At 45.8% G+C, this 21,186-nt stretch overlaps 1 protein-coding gene across 1 annotated transcript in view; it reads left to right on the plus strand.

Moving 5' to 3' along the window:
- The window catches only part of pclo (piccolo presynaptic cytomatrix protein), a 157,213-nt gene that overhangs the window by 46,944 nt on the left and 89,083 nt on the right, over positions 1 to 21,186 (plus strand). The window contains exons 3-4 of the mRNA XM_033039290.1: positions 7,672 to 8,256; positions 16,263 to 21,105. Coding sequence (XP_032895181.1) covers positions 7,672 to 8,256; positions 16,263 to 21,105 — 5,428 coding nt within the window. The remainder of the gene's footprint in view (positions 1 to 7,671; positions 8,257 to 16,262; positions 21,106 to 21,186) is intronic.

The raw sequence follows: 21,186 nt of genomic DNA on the forward strand, positions 1-21,186 counted from the left end.
GCAGGAAAATAGGATAAGTATAGTTGTGCTCGGATGTGATGGGCCAAATGAGCTGTTCCCCTCCATGACGATGCCAGTGAGAGAAGTAGAGGGTTTACAAACTCAGTGAGAAAACTTTGATCAGATCCTCTGTTTTATCATATTGCTGGACTCATTGAATCATTCAACTTACCTCAAAATTATTTTTTGTCATCTGGCTGTGGGATTTTTTCAAACTGTCACTTTAGTACCAAAATACTTTCTATTTTTAGGTTTGAATTTATAACATTACTCCCTTGCACTGATAGGTATTCCATGGATTAATGATATAGCGAAGAGCTGGAATAACTCAGCGGGACAGGCAGCATCTCTGGAGAGAAGGAATGGGTGATGTTTCGGGTCGAGACCCTTCTTCAGAGTTCCTTCTTACACATTAATGATATAGCCATCAGCTCAAGGCACTAACGTTATAAATTCAAACCTAAAAATATAATGCGTGCTGGTGCAAAAGCATCTGCTTAAAAAAAAACCTCAACCAGGGAACACCAACGTGCCTTTATCAAGGGAAGGCCTTGCCTCAACAATCTGGCTGGTATTTGAGGAGGTAACAGATTATCGATGAGACTAGGACTGAGTAGTTGACATGGTTTACATGAACCGCAGTATATGTATATACTAGATTATAAAATCCTGAGAGGAATAGGTCGGATAGACGCACAGAGTCTCATGCCCAGAGTAGGGGAATCGAGAACCAGACATAGGTTTAAGGTGAGGGGGAAACATTTTATAGGAGCCTGAGGGATAACATTTTCACACAAAAGGTGGTGGGTGTATGGAAGGAGCTGCCAGAGGAGGCAGTTGAGGCAGGTACTACAGCATTTAAAAGACATGTGGACAAGTACATGGATAGGAAAGATTTAGAGGGATTTGGACCAAACGTGGGCAGGTATGACTAGTGTAGATGGTGCATCTTGATCAGCATGGACAAGGTGGGCTGAAGGGCCTCTTTCTGTGCTGTATGACTCTATGACTATGACCATTGAGTTGGAGATGGATTACACTTGGATTATCACGTAATATCCAGGCTGATGTCCATCAATGCCCTTTAGTTTGAGTCAGAGCAGAGACAGTGACTGTCCCCATTTCAAGAATTGGCCAGTCTGGACAGGGAACCCTCCCACACCCCTCCCTCCATGCTCCCATCCATTCCTGGTTCCTTCCCACTCATGCTCCCCTTCCCATGGTCCCATCCATCCTCTGCTCTGTCCCCTACAACTCTCCCTTCCCTCAATCCCTCTGCCCCTCCTCACAACTGCCTTTATCTCACTCCCTTTCCAACATTGCCTTGTGGTCAGCACAATATCACATTGACATTGTCTCTCACCCTGACATGTTTGAAGGGCCGGGCCCTGATGTCCAGAACATTGTCTTCAAACATTCTCCTCCTCCTCTCCCTCTGCTCCACAAACTCAGCCCTCATTCTTTATTTACTGCACCTCATCACATGGTAGCATGGTGGCGCAGCGGTAAAGTTGCTGTCTTACAGAGCTGGAGACTCGGGTTTGATCCTGACCATGGGTGCTGTCTGTACAGAGTTTGTACCTTTTCCTAGTGACCGCATGGGTTTTCTCCGGGTGCTCCGGTTTCCTCCCACACTCCAAAGATGTGCCGGTATACAGGTTCATTAGATTGGTATAAGTGTAAAATTGTCCTTAGTTTGTGTAGGATAGTGTTAATGTGCGGGGATCGCTGGTCGGTGCAGACACGGTGGGCCGAAGGCCCTGTTTCCCTGCTGTATCTCTAAACTAAACTAAACATGTCACGTTGCTGTGATTTCATGAGGAAAGATGTGAGATCGCTCCAGAGAAGTGATCTGACTGTGGAGGTGTGGTTCCGTGCCATCTGCCAGGGTGCTGTCTGATGCTTGGATCCACATGTTGTGCATTTGTATTTAACAATATATATATGCTGCAGAGAGCAATGCAGACTATTCGCAAAAGCCACCGACCAACCATCCAAGAAGTTCCTTTCCCTCCAACAAAAGATCTACTGGCTGAGTGAACAATTAGAAAGTAAATACATAACGAATAGAACGGCAGTTCCGTTTATTGCTTCTCCTTATTTTCCTGTTTCCGGCAACGTATCAGACAACTCTATCAATTCCCCTTCGATTCATTTCCCATTCTTATGATAAATGCTGATTTACAGTAACTCGTTGACCTACGACAAAACTGCCATGGATTGGTGTAGATGGACCACAGGATCAGGGTAAGTATGATGGGCTGAAGGGCCTGTTTCCGTGCTGAGATTTTAGATAGTAGGAGGATTAGAGAGAAGTTGAGGCAAATCCTTGTCACTTCAGAGTGGTGGAGCCTGGTCCTCACTGAATGAGTTGACACCTCAGCACATTGTAGATGTTCTTGTGGAATGCTCAGATCCCCCATACTAGGACCAAGAGCTCAGAAACTAACCATTTGAGTTCAGAGCAAGGCTGGCCACTCGGCCCTTCCATACTATTCAATCGTGCCTTCAACTCTACCTTCCTGCTTTAACAATTAGAAGCAATATGTCAGAAATATAAACGGATGGAAGAAGTGAGGTGTTGCCCTTTGGGGGAACTAACATGGGACCTACAGTGAATGGTCGGGCTGTGGGGAGTGTTGTAGAGCAGAGGGATCTAGGAGTACAGGTACATAGTTTATTGAAAGTGGTATTACAGGTAGATAGGGTGGTCATATAGGCTTTTGGCACATTGGACTTCATCAGACAGGGTATTGAGCATATTGTGTCTATTGAATATAGAAGTTGGGAGGTCATGTTGTATTTGTATAAAACGTGGTGAGACTGCATTTAGAGTATTGTGTTCAGTTTGGGCTCCATGTTATAGGGAAGATGGTGTCAAGCTGGAAAGGGTAGAGAAAAGATTTGAGAAAAGATGTTGCCAGGACTCGAGGGCCTGAGCTATAGGCAGAGGTTGAGCAGGCTAGGACTCTATTCCTTGGAGCACTGGAGGATGAGGGGTGATCTTATAGAGGTGTACAAAATCATGAGAGGAATAGATCGGGTAGACGCACAGAGTGTCTTGCCCAGAGTAGGGGAATTGAGAACCAGAGGGCGTAGGTTTAAGGAGAAGGAGGAAAGATTTAATAGGAACCTGAGCGATAGCTTTTTCACACAAAGAGTGGTTGCAACAATCTGTCGATGGAGGTAGTTGAGGCAGGAACTATCGCAACATTAAGAAACATTTAGACAGGTGCATGAATATGGCAGGTTTCAAGGGATATGGACCAAACGTACGCAGGTGGGACTAGTGTAGTTGGGAAATGTTGGCCGGTGTGGGCAAATTGGGCCAAAAGACTGTTTTGACACTGTAAGACTCTGTGACTGTGTAGATAGACACAACCAAAGATCATAGAGTTCCATGATCTTTGGACACAACAAGCTGGAGTAACTCAGCGGGACAGGCAGCATCTCTGGAGAGAAGGAATGGGTGACATTTCGGGTTGAGACCCTTCTTCGGACTCTGTCAGCAGGTCATGCAGCATCTGTGGGGGCAAAGGGATAGTCGACATTTTGGATCTGAAATCAATCCAGGGTTACTGACAAGCGCTTTCCAAATGATTATTGGGGTTTAATATGGACAAATACATTTGTACTGGATGGAATAAATGTCCCTGCATTAACCGTGGGTGGAATATCGTCATTGAGGGGGATCTCCAGTAGCCCAGGGAATGGTGTATCGCTCACCGAACTGAGCTGCTGGAGACTTCATCAATAACACAAATGTTGCTTCTGTGGGCAAATGTGACCTCAAGGTGGAATCTGCAGTAGGGCAGAAACAAAGTGAAACAAAGGGACACATACTGCACCATTCAGAAAGCAGATTCAGCTACTTCAAACATTGCAGTAAAGTTTAAAAGAGAAGATTCCTGCGCATGTGTTTAAGAAGGAACTGTAGATGTTGGAAAATCGAAGGTAGACAAAAGTGCTGGAGAAACTCATCGGGTGCAGCAGCATCTATGGAGCGAAGGAAATAGGCAACGTTTTGGGACAAAACCATTCTTCAGACTGATGGAGGGTGGGGAGGGGGGGGGGGTGAGGGGCAGGGAGAAGAAAGGAAAAAGGAAGAGGGCTGAGGGCTGAGGGAGAGCTGAGAAGGGGAGGAGACAGCAAGGGCTATGGGAAATTGGAGAATTCAATGTTTATGCCGCTAGGGTGCAGACTGCCTAAGCGGAATATGAGGTGCTGCTCCTCCAATTTCCGGTGGTGCTCACTCTGGCCATGGAGGAGGCACATGATGTGTACCAAAGATCTCCGCTCTATGATCTTTGATGTGTATTGCTGTGGCATTCAGATGCAAATTGACTGCTGCATTGCATACCATGTTTGCTAATGAACTGAAGAACCCGCGTGGGGGGGGGGGGGAGTGTGATCAGGGATTGATGTCATGATCATGTGGAAAGATTTGATAATTAATTCACTGAGTGGCAATGAATCTCATCTCAATAACTATGTATCTACACTAAACAGATCCACTTATTTACAATGTGCCAGCATTCTCCCTGATCAGAAAGGGCCCAGAAAAATTATCTCATTAAATTATCATAGATGCTACCAAGACTGGAATGCAGCAAAATTTAATCCTGAAATTGTGAGCGAGAAATGCTTTTATTCTCAAAACTAAATCAAACTCGTGCACTTCTGGGTTTAACCAACATTACATTAAATAATGCATATTAAAAAAATATCATAAAGTACATATAAAATCTTAGTATATCACATAAAAGCATCATAAATTATATTTAAAGAATAAAAAATAAAAAAACACAATAAATAAGTTAAAATTCCAGATTAAAAGAATGATCAATGTCCTACAACGAGACAACGATACCAGTGTCTCCACAGCTGGGATTCGTAGCGTGTAGTGCTAAACCCTTATGGTTGACAAGGCCACAATAATTACATTTTTAGTCATTTATCCTGCAAATGAATTTATACATGTGATGTCTTAGGATAGCTTCTAAAGTACTGACTCCTGCAGCCACAAACATATTACTGGCACTACACCATCTAGGTTTCCTTAGCAGTGTTCTCATGGCATCGTTATATGCCGCCTTTAGTCTCTGCATACTTGACTTTCCATAGTTCGACCACAGGTGCGCAGTGTAGAGTGGTGTGCAGTATGCTCTAAATAGCGACATCTTCACCACATCTGCACACGCACCAAATTTACGCAAGAGAATATTCGCCTGTACATACAGCATGCGTCGTTGCCTATAGATATCCTCATCATTTGTCATTAGTTCTGTAATAATATGCCCTAGATATTTTACCTTATTACAGACACTAAGATTGTTGTCAGACAATTTAAAATCAGGAAATTTTAGACATTTATCCTCTTTGGTTCTACAGATCATAACAGCACTCTTAATAGCATTATATTTAATATCATGTTCATATTAAGAACTCGAGGGAAGATGTTTAAGGAGAGGGCTGTGGATATATGGAACGAGGAACCAGAGGAGGTAGTTGAGGCAGAAACTATCACAGCAGTTGGACATGTTCATGGATAGGAAAGATTTAGAGTGATGTGGACCAGGTCCAAGCAAATGGAATGGTTGAGGCATCTGGGTTAGCATCATCACATTGGGCTGAAGGGCCTGTTTCCAAGCTGTATAACTAGAGAACTGTGAGCATGCATCCAAATCTAGGACTTGCAGCATTAAGGTAGCAAGGGCACATATTAAATCTGGAACTTGCAGCTTTAAGGTGGCCAGGACACATTTTAGAGGGAGCAATGTACTTGTAGAAAAAAACCTGTTCAGATAGCGTGAGATGGAAGGACACAGATAAGTCTTGCTTTTGGTGGAGATTTTTGTTTCTTGCTGTTGGAGAGTTAACGGATCATCTTTCTCTGAGCAGGTGTGAAATCGGGTTGAAAACCAAAGAGCAGAAATAAACCAATGTTTATCCTCTAATTGAGCAATCCCAAACCTGCTGCATGTCTCAGTCACACCTTCACCTGTAGTTCACCTGAACCTCTCCTATTCTCAGCACCTGGAGCAGGTGAGAGCTTCAGCTTGGTCGAAGGCAAGTACATTCTACAAAATGTAAAAAGGAACAGATAAAATAATGGTCAGAATACCATTGATAAAGTGATCCCAAGGAGGAACAGCACCTCTCTTTCTGCCTGGTCACGCTGCAGGATTCAATATTGAAGACCACCTTGTTGACACTGTCGATATCTGTCTGTCCTGATGCAGGGTTTCAGCCTGAAACATTGACCATTCCTTTCCCCCCAGAGTTGCTGCTCAACACGCTGGGTTCCAGTTCTGTCTATTTTGGCCCTGATTATCTCTCTCTCTCTACCAGTGCAGCCTGACCTGCACGGCATCTCCCAAGGATGAACAACACAAACCACAAAGTGTTGTCATCTACTCTGACTGCTACATTTACCCATTTGATCTGACTTGATTGGAGATATTCACTTTGTTCTATCCATCTTTCCCCTATGATCTTTTCCAATGCATCTAACATTCCCTCCCTTGCCGAGTTCTGGCTGTTTCTATTGCCGTGGATATTGCTGGACTTGCTGTACAATTCCAGCATTTTTTGTTATATTTGTAGATTCAAGATTTTATTTCAGATTTTTAGCATCTGCAGGTTTTTATTGATGTTGATGGAAAACCAGCTTTGTTGCTCAGTTTGTGATGTTACTGGTCTATTTGGTTAATTGTGGCGTAGTATTGCACACTTCATTCTATACAACACTTGGCTTCTAAAGCCCATGTAAATCGGAGAATGGATCTTTATAATTGTGTGACCATGTCATGCCTTCTCATTAACTGTGTTGCGCCTGACAGATCTGTCAGAAACCATTAAAGGGACTTACTGAAAGGGCTTGTCAGATGAATGTTACTGCCCTGGATGCTGTTATTACATTTTTAAACATGTAACTAGAACGGAATTCATTCTTTGAAATAATTCACTGCTTTTCAACTTGTGAGTGCAGTCAATAGAAAATTAATGTAAAATTCCCACCATTTGCACTGATCCCTAGATTCTGAGGGTAGTTTTTCCACAAACAAGCTCAGCATTCCACTATGATCCCTTTACTCTCTATATATAGATGCTTTTGCACCTGCAAACAGTTTGGGAGAAGCTGGGAATCTGTAGAGTTGAGGTTGAGGGGCGAGTCTCTGACTGGAGGTCTTTGACCAGTGGTGTTCTGTGAAGATCACTGCTGCCACTTCTGTTACTTGTGTTATACATAAATGACTTGCACGGCACCGAGTCCTCTCAAAATCTACACCTCACATCTTTCAGGAGAAAATCTCATCTGCCATTGGCAAAATGACTGCAGGTGACACCAGGTGAAGGTGTTCTCCACAGGTGTTGGGTGACATGAGGTGAAGGTGTTCTCCACAGGTGTTGGGTTCAATGTGTTTTATGAAAGATTGGAGACGGGTCTGTTGCAGTTTCAGAGGGATGTTGATCAGCAGTGGGAGTGTAAGAAAACAGGACAGTGGAGACAGTCAACTGTGTCTTGGTCTGAGAGAGGTGGGATGGAATCAAAGGGCTAAATAGTCTCTTTCTTCACTGTTTCCATCTATTGATTCCATGATTCCACAGCTGGCTGAGGATGAGCAAGAAGATGAGGCTATGTTCAGTGTTGCTGTTTGTGTCTTTCAGGTTGTGGAGTGGCTCTGCTTGACCTGCCAGACTCAGCGAGCACTTAGTGGACAACTCGGAGACCCTGGGAAAATGCCTCCTTTGCATCCAATGTCAACTAATGCCCCAGGAAAGCAGCAATCACCGGGCCTCCCTCCTCCCAAACAGCAACATTCCCAGAAAGGTCAACCTTCACCCTCACAGGCAAAAGAAACTGAGCAGAAACCAGCGGGGACCTCCCAAACAGCAGAGACTAAGGACACAGTCCCGGCCAAACCATCAGAAACAGCACCTGCAGTCAGACAAGGCAAAGCACTGGTTCAGGAGGCACAGACCCCAAAACCAGGCTCTGGAGAACAGTCCCAAGCTGCACAACAGAAGCAGGCTCAGTTAATTCCTGAGCAAACAGGAGGTGCTGAGAAACCTGGCGCAGCGGTGCCTACACCCAGTGACAAAGTGCCAGCAGTTGAAGTAAAGGAGGTAAAGGCTGGACAAACGTTGGCCACAACAGGACATTCAGAATCGCCACCTGAAGCCACAAATACACAGACTGAACAAGTGAGAAAACCCGAACCAGTGGAGAATGCAAAAGACAAAGTGACAGCCGTGAGTAAAACCTTGCTTTCTGTCCATTCTAAAGAATGTTTCAATGTTGCTCCACTCTAACCTTCCACACACACAGTCGATTGTAAATTGATGTTTGGGTATAAGACAGGTAATGCGGTGTCCTGTGGCCATGTTTCATAACATTCCTCTTCTTCATGGTCTAAGTTCTGGGATTCCCTGCCCATTGTCTCTGCGGGATTTCCTTCATCATCGTGTATGCATCTCATCAAGGGCAGGTGGAATGGGTCAATAGATCTGAGATTTTTGAGGTGGTAACGAGGGAGATTGATGCAAGCAGAGCATTAGATGTTAAATATATGAACAAGACACAGGGGTTTCAAGATGTGTGGGTGAACTGGATTCAAAATTGGCTTAGTGAAAGGATCCAAGGATAGTGGTGGATGAGTGTTTTCCTGTTGGCAATCTGTTCTAAGTGATGAATAGTGGGATTGAAGCTGTGAGTGTGTTTGTAATATTTATAAATGAATCGTATGAGATATAGGGGGCATGATCAGTAAGTTTGCAGACAATGTGAACCTAGGCAGAGTTGTAGATAGCAAAGAAGGGGGATGTAGATCAGTCTGAAAGTTAGTCAGACCAGTGGCAGATAAATCGCTGAGGCCTGACCAACTGCATTATGGATTCGGACTTTGATCAATTGGAGAAAGGCCAACTATGATGCTATGTGGCAAGGCCAACTTTCATGGTATTCGACAGTAACTTGCAAACATTGATGGGAGTAGATTGCTTATGGAATGTCCAGAAAGTGGGATGCTTTTGAAAGTGTGAGAGTTCAAAGTATGCATGTTCCTATTAGAGTGAAGAGAAAGTTGCAGTTGTACAAAAAAATGCTAGCATTTATTTCGAGAGGACTAGAATATAAAAACAGGGATGTAATGCTGAGTCTTTATAAGGCACTGGTCAGACCCCATCTGGAGTATTGTGAGCAATTTTGAGCCCTATACCTGAGGAAAGATGTGCTGGCTCTGGAGAGGGTCCAGAGGAGGTTTACAAGAATGATTCCAGAAATGATTGAGTTAACATATGATGAGCATTTGAAGGCACTGGGCCTGTACCTGCTGGAGTTTAGAAGAATGAGAGGGGACCTCATTAAAACTTACCAAATTTGGATAGAGTGAATGTGGAGAGGATGTTTCCACTAGTGGAAGAGTCTAGAACCAGAGGCCATAACCGCAGAATAAAAGAACATACCTTTAGGAAGGAGATGAAGAGGAATTTCTTTAGTCAGAGGGTGGTGAATCTGTGGAACTCATTGCCACAGAAGGCTGAGGAGGCCGTCAATGGATATTTTTAAGTGAAAATTGTCAGATTTTGTATTAGTACGGATGTCAGGGATTATGGGTAGAAGGCAGGGGAATGGGGTTGAGATGGAAAGATAGATCAGCCATGATTGAATGACGAATTTGACGATAGGTCGAATGGCCTACTACTGCTCCTATAACATGAATTTATTAGGCTGTACTTGAGAATTTTGTGTATAGTTCTGGTCTCCACACTACACAAAGTGATTTGGTAGCAATGGAGAGTGCGGAGGAGATTTACCATGATGCCTGGAATTGTAAAGGCACTGTAATTCTAAAGAGAAATTGGATAAATTGTGTTTATTCTCATTGGAAGTAGGAGGCGAAGGAGTTACTTTATGGAGCATTTCAGGATTTTGAGGGGCAGAGATAAGGTTAATAGTCAGAATCGTTTTTCCTAGGTCAAGAGAGGGCGAAAGGTTCAGGTGAAATGAGAGAAATGTAAAGGAATTCTGAGGGGTAAGTTTTTCACACAGAAGGTGGTAAATATTTGTAATTAGCAGCCAGAGGAAATAGTGGAGACAGATTCTATTACAATATTTAAAGGGCGTTTGAGCAGATACTTAGATAGGAAGGGTAGGGGGCGCTGCTCTGGCAGCAGCCATGTCAGCAGCGCGTCAGTTTTTCAACTTTTTTTTATTTTTTTAGTATGTTTTAAAGTCTGTATTTAATGTTTCTTTATGTGTTTTGTGTGGGGGGTGGTGTGGGGGGGGGGGGTAAGGGGGAACCGCTTCGGTCGCCTCCTCCACGGAGAGGCGAGTTTTTCCAGGTCGCCTCTCCCGTGGCCTAACATCAAGGATCGACGCGGCCTTTCCCGGAGACGCGCCCGGGGCTTCAGCGGCGGGCGCAGAGTGGACTCTCGGCGTGGAGCGGGTGAGCCCTCGCTGGAGGGGAGCGCTCCGTTTCGCTGGCCCGGGGCAGCCGGCAGCCTGAAGTCGCAGCCTGAAGCCGCGGTCTGCAGAGCTCCAGCTGGTGTGGCGTCTACAGCCCGGGATCTCACGTTGGGTACCCGGGGGGAAGAAGAAGCCATCACTGCCGGCCCGCGGCCGACTTCTACCGCGGGTCTGGCATGGACTTACCATCACCCCTGGAGGGGAGCTTCGACCGCCGGCCCTGCAGTCTACGGTGCTTCTGGCTGCGGCGGGGACTTAAATCTTGACCGCCGGTCTGCGGCCTACAACAACTTAAAGCCGCGGTCTCCGGTGAGAAAGAGCCGATCCTGGACTGACTCTGGACTCTGGTCCTGACCACAGGGGGGAAATGGAGGAGGACTGGCCAAATTTTGTGCCTTCCACCACAGTGATGAATGCTGTGGTGGATGTTTGTGTTACAGTTTTATTGTGGTTGTGTGTTCTTTATTATTGTATCGCTGCAGACAACCCAAATTTCCACCAGCCTGGCTGTGTGGCAATAAATTATATCTAATCTAATCTATGGCGGAAATTGGGCCTAATGGAGCAAAAGGATTTAGCATAGATAAGCATGGACGACAGATGGCACAATGGGCTAAGTGTTCGGCTGGCAACCGGAAGGTAGCTGGTTCGAATCCCGCTTGGAGTGCATACTGTCGTTGTGTCCTTGGGCAAGACACTTCACCCACCTTTGCCTGTCTGTGTGGATGTAATTGTGTGAAGCACTTTGGGGTCAATGCAAGTTGACTAAAAATGTGCTATATAAATAAAGAAATTTAATTTAATGGGCCAGATGAACTGAAAGGACCCATTTCTGTGCTGTGTAGGAAGGAACTGCATATGCTGGTTTAAACTGAAGATAAGCACAAAATGCTGGAGTAACTCAGCGGGACAGGCAGCATCTCTGGAGAGAAGGAATGGGTGACGTTTCAGGTCGAGACATTTGAAGAAGGGTCTCAACCCAAAATGTCACCCATTCCTTCTCTCCAGAGATGCTGCCTGTCCCGCTGAGTTACTCCAGCGTTTTGTGTCTGTCTCCCATTTCTGTGATGTATGTTTCCATGAATCTTTGATTCTGGTAAGTACTGATCCTGCCAGTATTGCCCACATCCTGAATATAAATAAATTATTAAAACATGGAGAAAAGCTTAGCTAAAGGCCTTCAGGAAATTCAACGGAGAACTCGAAATAAATCCTATTTACATACAGAATAGTGAAAGGCTTGGGTAGAGTGGATGTGGCGAGGATGTTTCCACTAGTGGGAGAATCAAGGGTAGGAGGTCATAGCCTCAGAATTAAAGGACGTTCTTTCAGGAAGCCGATGAGGAGGAAATTCCGTAGTCAGAGGGTGGTGAATCTGTGGAATGCTTTGCCACAGACGGCTGTAAGGGCAAGTCAGTGGATACTTTTAAGGCAGAGATAGATGGATTTTTGATGAGTACAGGTGTCAGAGGTTATGGGGTGAAGGCAGGAGAATGGGGTTAGGAAAGAGAGATAGATCAGCCATGATTTAATGGCGGAGTAGACTTGAAGGACCGAATGGCCTAATTCTACTCCTATCCCTTATGGCCTTATTTCTGCTAAAATCAATGAGAATGTGGAACTCGTGTGAATGAATGAAAATCATTTCCCGCCAAGGATTTATCAACTTTGGTGTTTATCTGAAGATGAACAACACTCTGACAGATTAAATTGCCGACCCTTTACTCTTTGTTCTAGTTTTTCTCCACAAGATGAAACATCCGTTTCACCCCCCCCCTCCCCTGTCAAGACCCATCAGGATGTGATAGTGTTGCCTCCCACAGGGATTGGCTGAGGGACAGATGGAGCACATCCATACTCTGTATATCCTCTGTTACTTCAGTGAACCATTCCTCAGCACCTCATTCTGTTACACCCACCACTTGCACATCCATACTATGCACATCTATGCACTGCACATCTGTACACTGCACATCTGTACACTGCACATCTGTACACTGCACATCTGTACACTGCACATCTGTACACTGCACATCTATACACTGCACATCTGTAAACTGCACATCTGTACACTGCACATCTGTACACTGCACATCTGTACACTGCACATCTGTACACAGCACATCTGTACACTGCACATATGTACACTGCACATCTGTACACTGCACATCTGTACACTGCACATCTATACACAGCACAACCTCAGTGTTATCTCACTGCAGAACCATTCCTCAGCAACTTATACTGTTATTCCCCACCACTTGCCTGTCCTTCTATAACACATGTCCTTCCAATCTTTAACTCTCCAGAAGACATGAGTCCCGTTCCATCATGACTCGGTCCACGCATTTATTCCGTTTCTGTTTTTGATCTGTGGACATTAGTAATAGTTTTACATCTTCAACACCAGTGACCGTTTAGTTTCTCCTCTTCAACAACGTAAACCACTCGACGTTTCGATGAATTCTGAAATTTCTCACTTTTTCTGGCACAGTTGGCATTCTGCTGAACCGCTCCTGTTCCTAACATTCCTAACAATGTTCCTAACAATGAACCACCGAACATTTGGTTCCTCATACAGTATATGTTTAGTAACTCTTTTGTCAGGCCATAATAGCTTATTTTTTAATCAATAAGCATTTTTCTGGAATCCCTCTCATTCTACCCCGAAGATTGATCTGTCATTGTTGCCAGCATCATTGCTCACTATCACAGCATTAACAATTTATGTGTAAGGTGAATCCCTGAAATCATTCCAGGATTTGACTGACTTGCTCCTTTTGACAACCCGTGCATATTTGGTCCAAGACATGGTCTTTGCTTTTGATACTTTACTTGGCTTTTGAATCTTAGTCGTTTCCCACTCTCTCGTCCACTGGGGGAAGAGGCTTCAAAAACACAGAGGCAAACAGATGTGTGAATCTCCTATGATTCAATCTGAAGAAGGGTCTCGACCCGAAACGTTGCCCATTCCTTCTCTCCAGAGATGCTGCCTTACCCACTGAGTTATTCCAGCATTTCCTTGTTCCCCATAATAAATTCACATGTTTCAGTCTTCAAGGGTCCAACTTTCATCTTAACTATTTTTTTCCTCTTCACATACCTAAAGAAGCTTTTACTATCCTCCTTTATATTCTTGGCTAGCTTACCTTCGTACCTCATCTTTTCTCCCCATATTGCCTTTTTAATTATCTTCCATACTCTGCACTCTTTAGTTAACTTTAAAAGTTTCACAGTCCTCTGGCTTCCTGCTCATCTTTGCTATGTTATACTTCTTCACTTTTATTTTTATACTGTCCCTGACTTCCCTTGTCAGCCACAGTCGCCCCTTATTCCCCTTGGAATCTTTCTTCCTCTTTGGAATGAACTGATCCTGCACCTTCTGTATTATTCCCAGAAATACCTGCCATTGTTGTTCCACTGTCATCCCTGTTAGGGTATCTTTCCTGTCAACTTTGGCCAGCTCCTCCATCATCAATCCCTGCATCAACCAGCACCTGCTTCAGCCACCTTGAGATAGTCTGCACTGACACTTTCTTATGTGTTTTTTTATGGCTGATAAAGAATGCTGATTCTGCACCTCTTAAGGTTCTGGTGGCTTCAATGTAACATCGTAAATGTGACACTACACATAGTCTTGGGTCCGTAGGATATGCTGAAAAAACCAACATATCCCGTGACTCCAGGTCTGCTCTGTTTGAGTAAATCATAGACATAGAATGTAATGGCATCTGCTGCTATTACCATCCTATCTATATGTAATTTCTGCAATGTCCACTCTCTGTGCTGAAACTAGTGCCATGAGCATAACTACCTTCATGGTAACTTTGGCCAAAGACAGAGCTGAAATGGGAGTCCATTGACGAAGTAACATCAGCACATCCCGCACATTCCAGATTTCTGTATACCTGGGTCTAGGAGGCTTGGAATTGAAAATTCCCTTCATAAACCTACAGACCAAAGTGTGTGATCCTACAAGATATTGTTCTGACTCCCTCCATAAATATGCAGAGAGGGCACTCCTTGCAGTATTGATCGCACTATAACTTAACTTAAAATAAAAATAGAGAGTTGACAGAAACTCTAACACTTCTGGGATGTTTGCAGTGTGGTATGAAATATTCTGCCTTAAGCAAAACACCTCCCATTTTCCTATGTAAGAAATGTACTGCTTTTGGGTACTATTCCTCCAGGCTGCTGCAATAACATCCACAGTACGATCTGATAGTCCTCTTCCGAGATATGGCCTCCTGAGAACCTGCAAATCAACAAACCAATACGATCATGTAAAGGATGCGAATCACCAGTTACAGGGTGCACAAGTAGGATTCCTGGGGTGGCAGGACTTTCATATGAAGAAAGACTGGATAGACTTGGCTTGTACACGCTAGAATTTAGAAGATTGAGGGGGGATCTTATAGAAACGTACAAAATTCTTAAAGGGTTGGACAGGCTAGATGCAGGAAGATTATTGCCGATGTTGGGGAAGTCCAGAGCTAGGGGTCACAGTTTAAGGATAAGAGGGAAGTCTTTTAGGACCGAGATGAGAAAATCATTTTTTACACAGAGAGTGGTGAATCTGTGGAATTCTCTGCCACAGAAGGTAGTTGAGGCCAGTTCATTGGCTATATTTAAGAGGGAGTTAGATGTGGCCCTTGTGGCTAAAGGGATCGGGGGTATGGAGAGAAGGCAGGGATGGGATACTGAGTTGGATGATCAGCCATGATCATATTGAATGGCGGTGCAGGCTCGAAGGGCCGAATGGCCTACTCCTGCACCTATTTTCTATGTTTCTATGTTTCTATGGCTCCATTGTCCCCTTTGTTCAACTGTAATACCGATACTTCTGATTTTCCCATCTCCCTCTCAAATTGTTACCTCCACATGGCTGCTTTACCTCGAGTTCCCTTATCAAATCCGGTTCATTACACAACACTAAATCCAGAATGTCCTGGGTACAAGTTGTGTAACAGGATGGATGTGGCTGGTTAGTCAGTTTGTGGATGACACTAAAATTGGTGGTATAGTGGACAGTGAAGAAAGTTATCTAAGATTACAACAGAATCTTTTTCAACCAGCTAATGGGCCAAGGAATGGCAGATAGGGTTTCATTTAGATAAATGACAGGTGTTCTGTTTTAGTAGGACAAACCAGCGAATAAATTACACAGATTTACAAAATCATGCAGGGCATAGATAAGATAGGTTTAATTTAATTTAGTTTAGAGATACAGCACGGAAACAGGCCCTGCGGTTCATCAAGTCTATGCCGACCAGTGATCTCCACACACTAACAATATCCTACACATACTAAGGGTAAATTTACAATTTTACCAAGCCAATTAACCTACAAATTTGTCATTCTTTGGAGTGTGGGAGGAACCCGGAGCAACCCGGAACCCGGAAAAAATCCACGCAGGTCACAGGGAGAACTTACAAACTACATACAGACAGCACCCGTAGTCAGGATCAAACACGGGTCTCTGGCGCTGTGAGGCAGCAGCTCTATCGCTGTGCCACTGCTGGGGTGATCCCAGTCTTTTTCCCAAGGGAACCTAAATTAGAGGGTATAGGTTTAAAGTGAGAGGGGGATATGAGGGGCGGGTGTTCCCATTGGGATAATGGATATCGACACTGGTGCAATTTTACTGTTACAGCTTGTATTTTATACATAACCTGACGTTCTATTGCTGTGGATTGTTAATGTACATTGAGTACCAAGATGTCATGTGACAAATTCCTTTGTTTATCGTTTCTATTTCATTGAGTAATGTACATTGTTTCCTAAACAGGAGGATGACAAATCTGACTCATCAGCACTACTGCAGCAGAGGAGTCCCCAGGGTATGAGTGACACAGGCTATTCATCTGATGGGATATCGAGCTCTCTGGGTGAAATTACAAACACTCTCCAAAGCGAAGATAAAGACTTGCTCAAGGAGCCAGTGAAGAAAGATTCCGTTTCCCAGGAAAGTAGTCCATCAAGTCCTTCTGATCTTGCCAAGTTAGAAAGTACTGTACTTTCAATCTTAGAAGCTCAGGCAAATACACAAAACAATGCCAAGCCAGGTCAGTACAAAGATCCTTATGGACTTTATACTGACCAGGAAAGAGAGCACCACAGGCCAAGGACCCTGCCAATTACTCCTGAATCTTACAGCTCAGATGAAGAGGATCTAGAAGACATTCAGGAAGAGGATGAAGAAGCTCTGGAGAATGAGAGTCGTGCGGTTACGTTGCATAAAACGGCGGCAAGAGAAAGCTGTAGTTCTGAGGAGGTAGTGGTCAGGAAGCAGAGGTACGATTCTCTGGAGGACAGTAGTGAGAGCGAGCTCTCGCCCAGGCAACACCGGCAGAGAGCCATCAGCGTTGGATCGTCAAGCAGTGACAGCCACGCATCTGGTGATGAGGAAGAATTCATTCGAAAGCAGATTATTGAGATGAGTGCAGGTGAAGATGAATCAGGATCTGATGAGGATGAATATATTAGGGGCCAGTTGAAAGAGATTGGCAAAAAAGACCATCCAGAGACCAAAGGGCCAACTGCTAAGCACAGGCGACTTTCAAAGAAAAGCAGCACAAGTCATGATGATGATTCAGGGCGACGGCACTCGTGGCATGACGATGATGATGATGAAGTCTACGACGCAAGCCCTGAAGCCAAGTACAGAGAGACGAAAAGTCAGGAAAATGAGGAGATGTCTGTCTCAGCTGGTGGAGGTCTTAGACGTTTTAAAACTATTGATTTGAACAGTTCTATTGCAAATAAGTACACAGAGGATTCAGAAAAAAAGGATGAAATGTACTATGATGAAGAACCAGAGCTGGAGATGGAAAGTTTGACAGATTCACCAGAAGACAGGTCAAGAGGAGAAGGTTCATCCAGCTTACACGCAACATCCAGCTTCACCCCTGGTACCTCACCCACTTCAGTGTCATCTTTGGACGAAGACAGCGACAGCAGTCCAAGCCACAAGAAGGTCCTTGGAGAGAGTAAACAGCAACGCAAGGCTCGTCACAGATCACATGGTCCTCTGTTGCCAACCATTGAAGATTCCTCTGAAGAAGAAGAATTGCGGGAGGAGGAAGAACTTCTGCGAGAACAAGAGAAGCAACGAGAATTGGAGCAACAACAAAGGAAGAGTTCAACAAAGAAATCCAAGAAAGATAAAGATGAGCTGAGAGCTCAGAGAAGGCGTGAGCGTCCAAAAACTCCTCCCAGCAACCTGTCACCCATTGAAGATGCCTCCCCCACAGAGGAACTGCGTCAAGCTGCAGAAATGGAGGAGTTACATCGGTCTTCATGCTCAGAATATTCACCAAGCATGGAGTCTGAATCTGAAGGCTTTGAAATCAGTCCAGAAAAAATAATCGAAGTGCAGAAAGTTTATAAACTGCCAACATCAGTTTTGTTGCATTCTCCAACAGATGATAAGTCTGGCAACATTATGGAAGATGCGATTGGTCAGAAGTCTTTGAAAAGTGCAGATGAAGCGTATGAACAAATGATGCAAAAAGCAAAATTACTTCAGAATCAGAAAGGAGCGGACGAAGTATTTGAGAAAGAGCCTTTATATGGGGGCATGTTAATAGAAGATTATATCTACCAATCTTTAGTTGAAGATACGTACAATGGAACTGCAGATAACCGTGACTTACATTCGGGGCAGCATCCTGCTGCAGGACTGTTCCAAGATGGTGAAAAGAAATTAAGAAGTCCCGATGAAATTTATGAGGAAATAATGCGAAGGTCTCCCGGTTACAGTGACGCCAGGCAGTCCTGCCAGACGCAAGCTTCTGTTGGGAACATCCAGCGACAACAAATCACCACTGTGCAGCCTGGCAGACAGACCATTGTTACACATTCCTCAGGGGCTGCTGAAACTTCCCCAAACATGGACAGGCAGTTGTTAGATGCTGATGCTGCGTATGAGGAGCTGATGAAGCGGCAAAGGGCGCTGTTAACTCCGGGAACCAGCCCAACGCAACCATGCTCCCCCCTGTCCCCAGTGACGACTGATGCCGACCACATTCCTGGAGCAACATTCCCACCGGCTTCTAGCAGCGTGGGCTACGATGCAATGACCTCAATGCCACATTCAGACGCAGGGGCCACCCAGACGGTGGTGACGGGCAGTGTTGTGCATTCTATCCCAGACGTTAGAATTACCCAACACTTCACAGAAGAGGACATTGAAACAGAATTCCCAGATTATGGTGCTGATGAAAGACCGGAGATGGTGAAGCAGAGCAAACCGGAGACGACGGTCATCTCTGTGGCACCGAGCAGCACCACACCGGCAACGTCTACTTGCACAATTCCCTCAACCATCACCACAACTGGGATCTCTCCAGTTTCTCACACTGTGCCAGCTTTGGCAACAGATTTGGTTGCTGTTGGTAAAGCCACAAGTGAAGAGATTGCCACTGTAGCACCCACATGTACTACAGCCAGAGTAACAATGAGTCCTGTAACTGGTGTGGTGGGTAGGACTTCTCATGTCCATCCTGTTCCAGTCAGTGCCCCTGTGGATCCTGCAAACATGTCACACCATGTGGTCATTTCTGTTCCTCCTGGTCAGGACAGTTCCCAGACTCCCACCTCCACTCTGGCCTCATCACCACAGGTCAGACCATCCACTGCAGCCAATCATTATGCCAAGGTTGGCCCTTCGGTAAGTGTGACTATATGTGGAAGCTCAGGTGTAACACAGCCTACATCAAAAGCGATGCCACCATCCATTCGGTCAGGAGATGGAAAACTCACAACTGCCTCAACTACTGCATCCATCTCCTGCTCCACAGCCCCGCAAGTCCCATACACCACAGCCTGGGATTGTACAGCAGGCTCATTTATCACGAGACCAGCACTGTACTCTGCAATGGGCACACCTCTCCCACCTCCACCTCCACCTCCGCCTCTCCCTCCACTAATGTTTCCAAAGCCATTTGCCATCCCAAGGAAGCCATGCATGCCTCAGGTTCCCATCTGTGGAATGGGTTACCCCATATACACTGGTGTTAGAACAGGTGTGTCTAATAGTGTAAATCAAAGTAGTGTGCTGGCCGACAGCCGATTCTACCACCCCCCACCGCCCCCCGTCCCTCCAAAACCAGCCAACATTCCCTCTGCCATGGTGTTCCCCACAAGGCCAACAGATGGAATACGACCTGCCATTCCTCCAAAGCCTTCACTCTCTCACCTCCCTCTCACTGAACACAAACCAGGTGGATTACTGCATAAACCTCCCTCCTCAACAGCAACCTTGTCTTTGAAGCTGACTTCTCCAGGAGACTTTAGACCCATCTCACCCACATCCCCCCTGTCCCCGTACTCAAACAGAGCTTCTCCCAAGTTGACTCTTCATTCACAAGCGACCTACGTAGTCATCACCTTACCATCGGAGCCGGGCACACCAACAGAATCTATCACCTGCCAAGCATCACCTGCCCACCTGTGCACCACCTCGACAAAATCACCCGCTCTCGCCCCGTTACCGTCCACTCTATCCTTGGCTCACTTCACGCAGTCTTTAGAAAGAAAGGAAATAGTTGAAAAGGGGAAGACAGAGACTGTATATTTTTATCAGAGTTTGGCGCAGGGTGTTATATCAACGGTGGCCCGTGAGCTGTCGACCGAGGCCACACAGGTGCCGGTATTGTACAACACGAGTGTCTCCATCTCCATCCCCCCGAACGATAAATATCCAGAGACTTCGCGCCTTCAGGGAACCGACAGCTCCCTGGACCAAGGGCCATCAGCCAGTGATGTGATAGATCTCCGCACCTTGGCATCTCTGGACTCGGCCATGACCACCAAAGGTATGGACTTGTCCACGTTACCGGCAGACGGGCGGAGGCAGGGGTCGGCGGTGGATGCCGGCACTGGGCGACTGAGCACCGTAGTTCAGCCCAACATCGTCAACCTCAGCACCGTTGCAGCAGCGGAACAAGTGGCAGGTTGCAGAACTGTAGTGGGTTCAGCATTCACTGCAGAGCCATGCGAGAGGCCGGTGGATCTGGTACATGCGGCATCATTGCCTCTGCAACTGACAGCCCGCCTTGATCCTGTGCCGGCTACTCGTGGCCCGGTGGCTGGAGTCGGCGTGGCGGAGGTCCCCATTAACCTGACGTGTAGTTCCACCGCCCCGGTGCAGGGCTGGCCTGTCCCAACACCGCTCACTTTGGCCCCCACCGGGACCACCAACGGCTGGACGGATGGAGACGTGCCTGAGATCGCAGCCGTCGACCTGAGTACCACCAAGCCTCAGAGGATGATGGTGTCTCTGGATGAGGGGACTTCGGGCATCGTGACTGCGGTAGTGGGAGTGGATGACAGGCCAGTTGACCTCACTGCTGGACGGCAGAGTGTTTGCTGCGATGTGGTTTACAAGCTGCCCTTTGGCCGCACTTGTTCCTCTCTGGAACCCGCCTCTGTTCTACCTGAAGACCGCTACGGTTACAGGGATGACCACTACGCCTATGACCGCAATGGTTCCCGGGGATTCGGCAACATGAAGCCGTCTATGTCAGACACCAACCTAGCGGAGGCTGGCGTGTTTCAGTACCGGACCAAGTACAGCTTCAATGCCGCAGATGCAGCTGTGGATCTAACTGCAGGCAAACTGACATCAGGTCAGTGTGAAACAGCGACAGATCTGTCCCTCAAACTCTGCCTGCATGCTTTCCCACAATTTGTGTTGGCTTAATGCGTTT

This window comes from Amblyraja radiata, chromosome 21, assembly GCF_010909765.2.
Source record: "Amblyraja radiata isolate CabotCenter1 chromosome 21, sAmbRad1.1.pri, whole genome shotgun sequence".
NCBI classification, from domain to species: Eukaryota; Metazoa; Chordata; class Chondrichthyes; order Rajiformes; family Rajidae; genus Amblyraja; species Amblyraja radiata.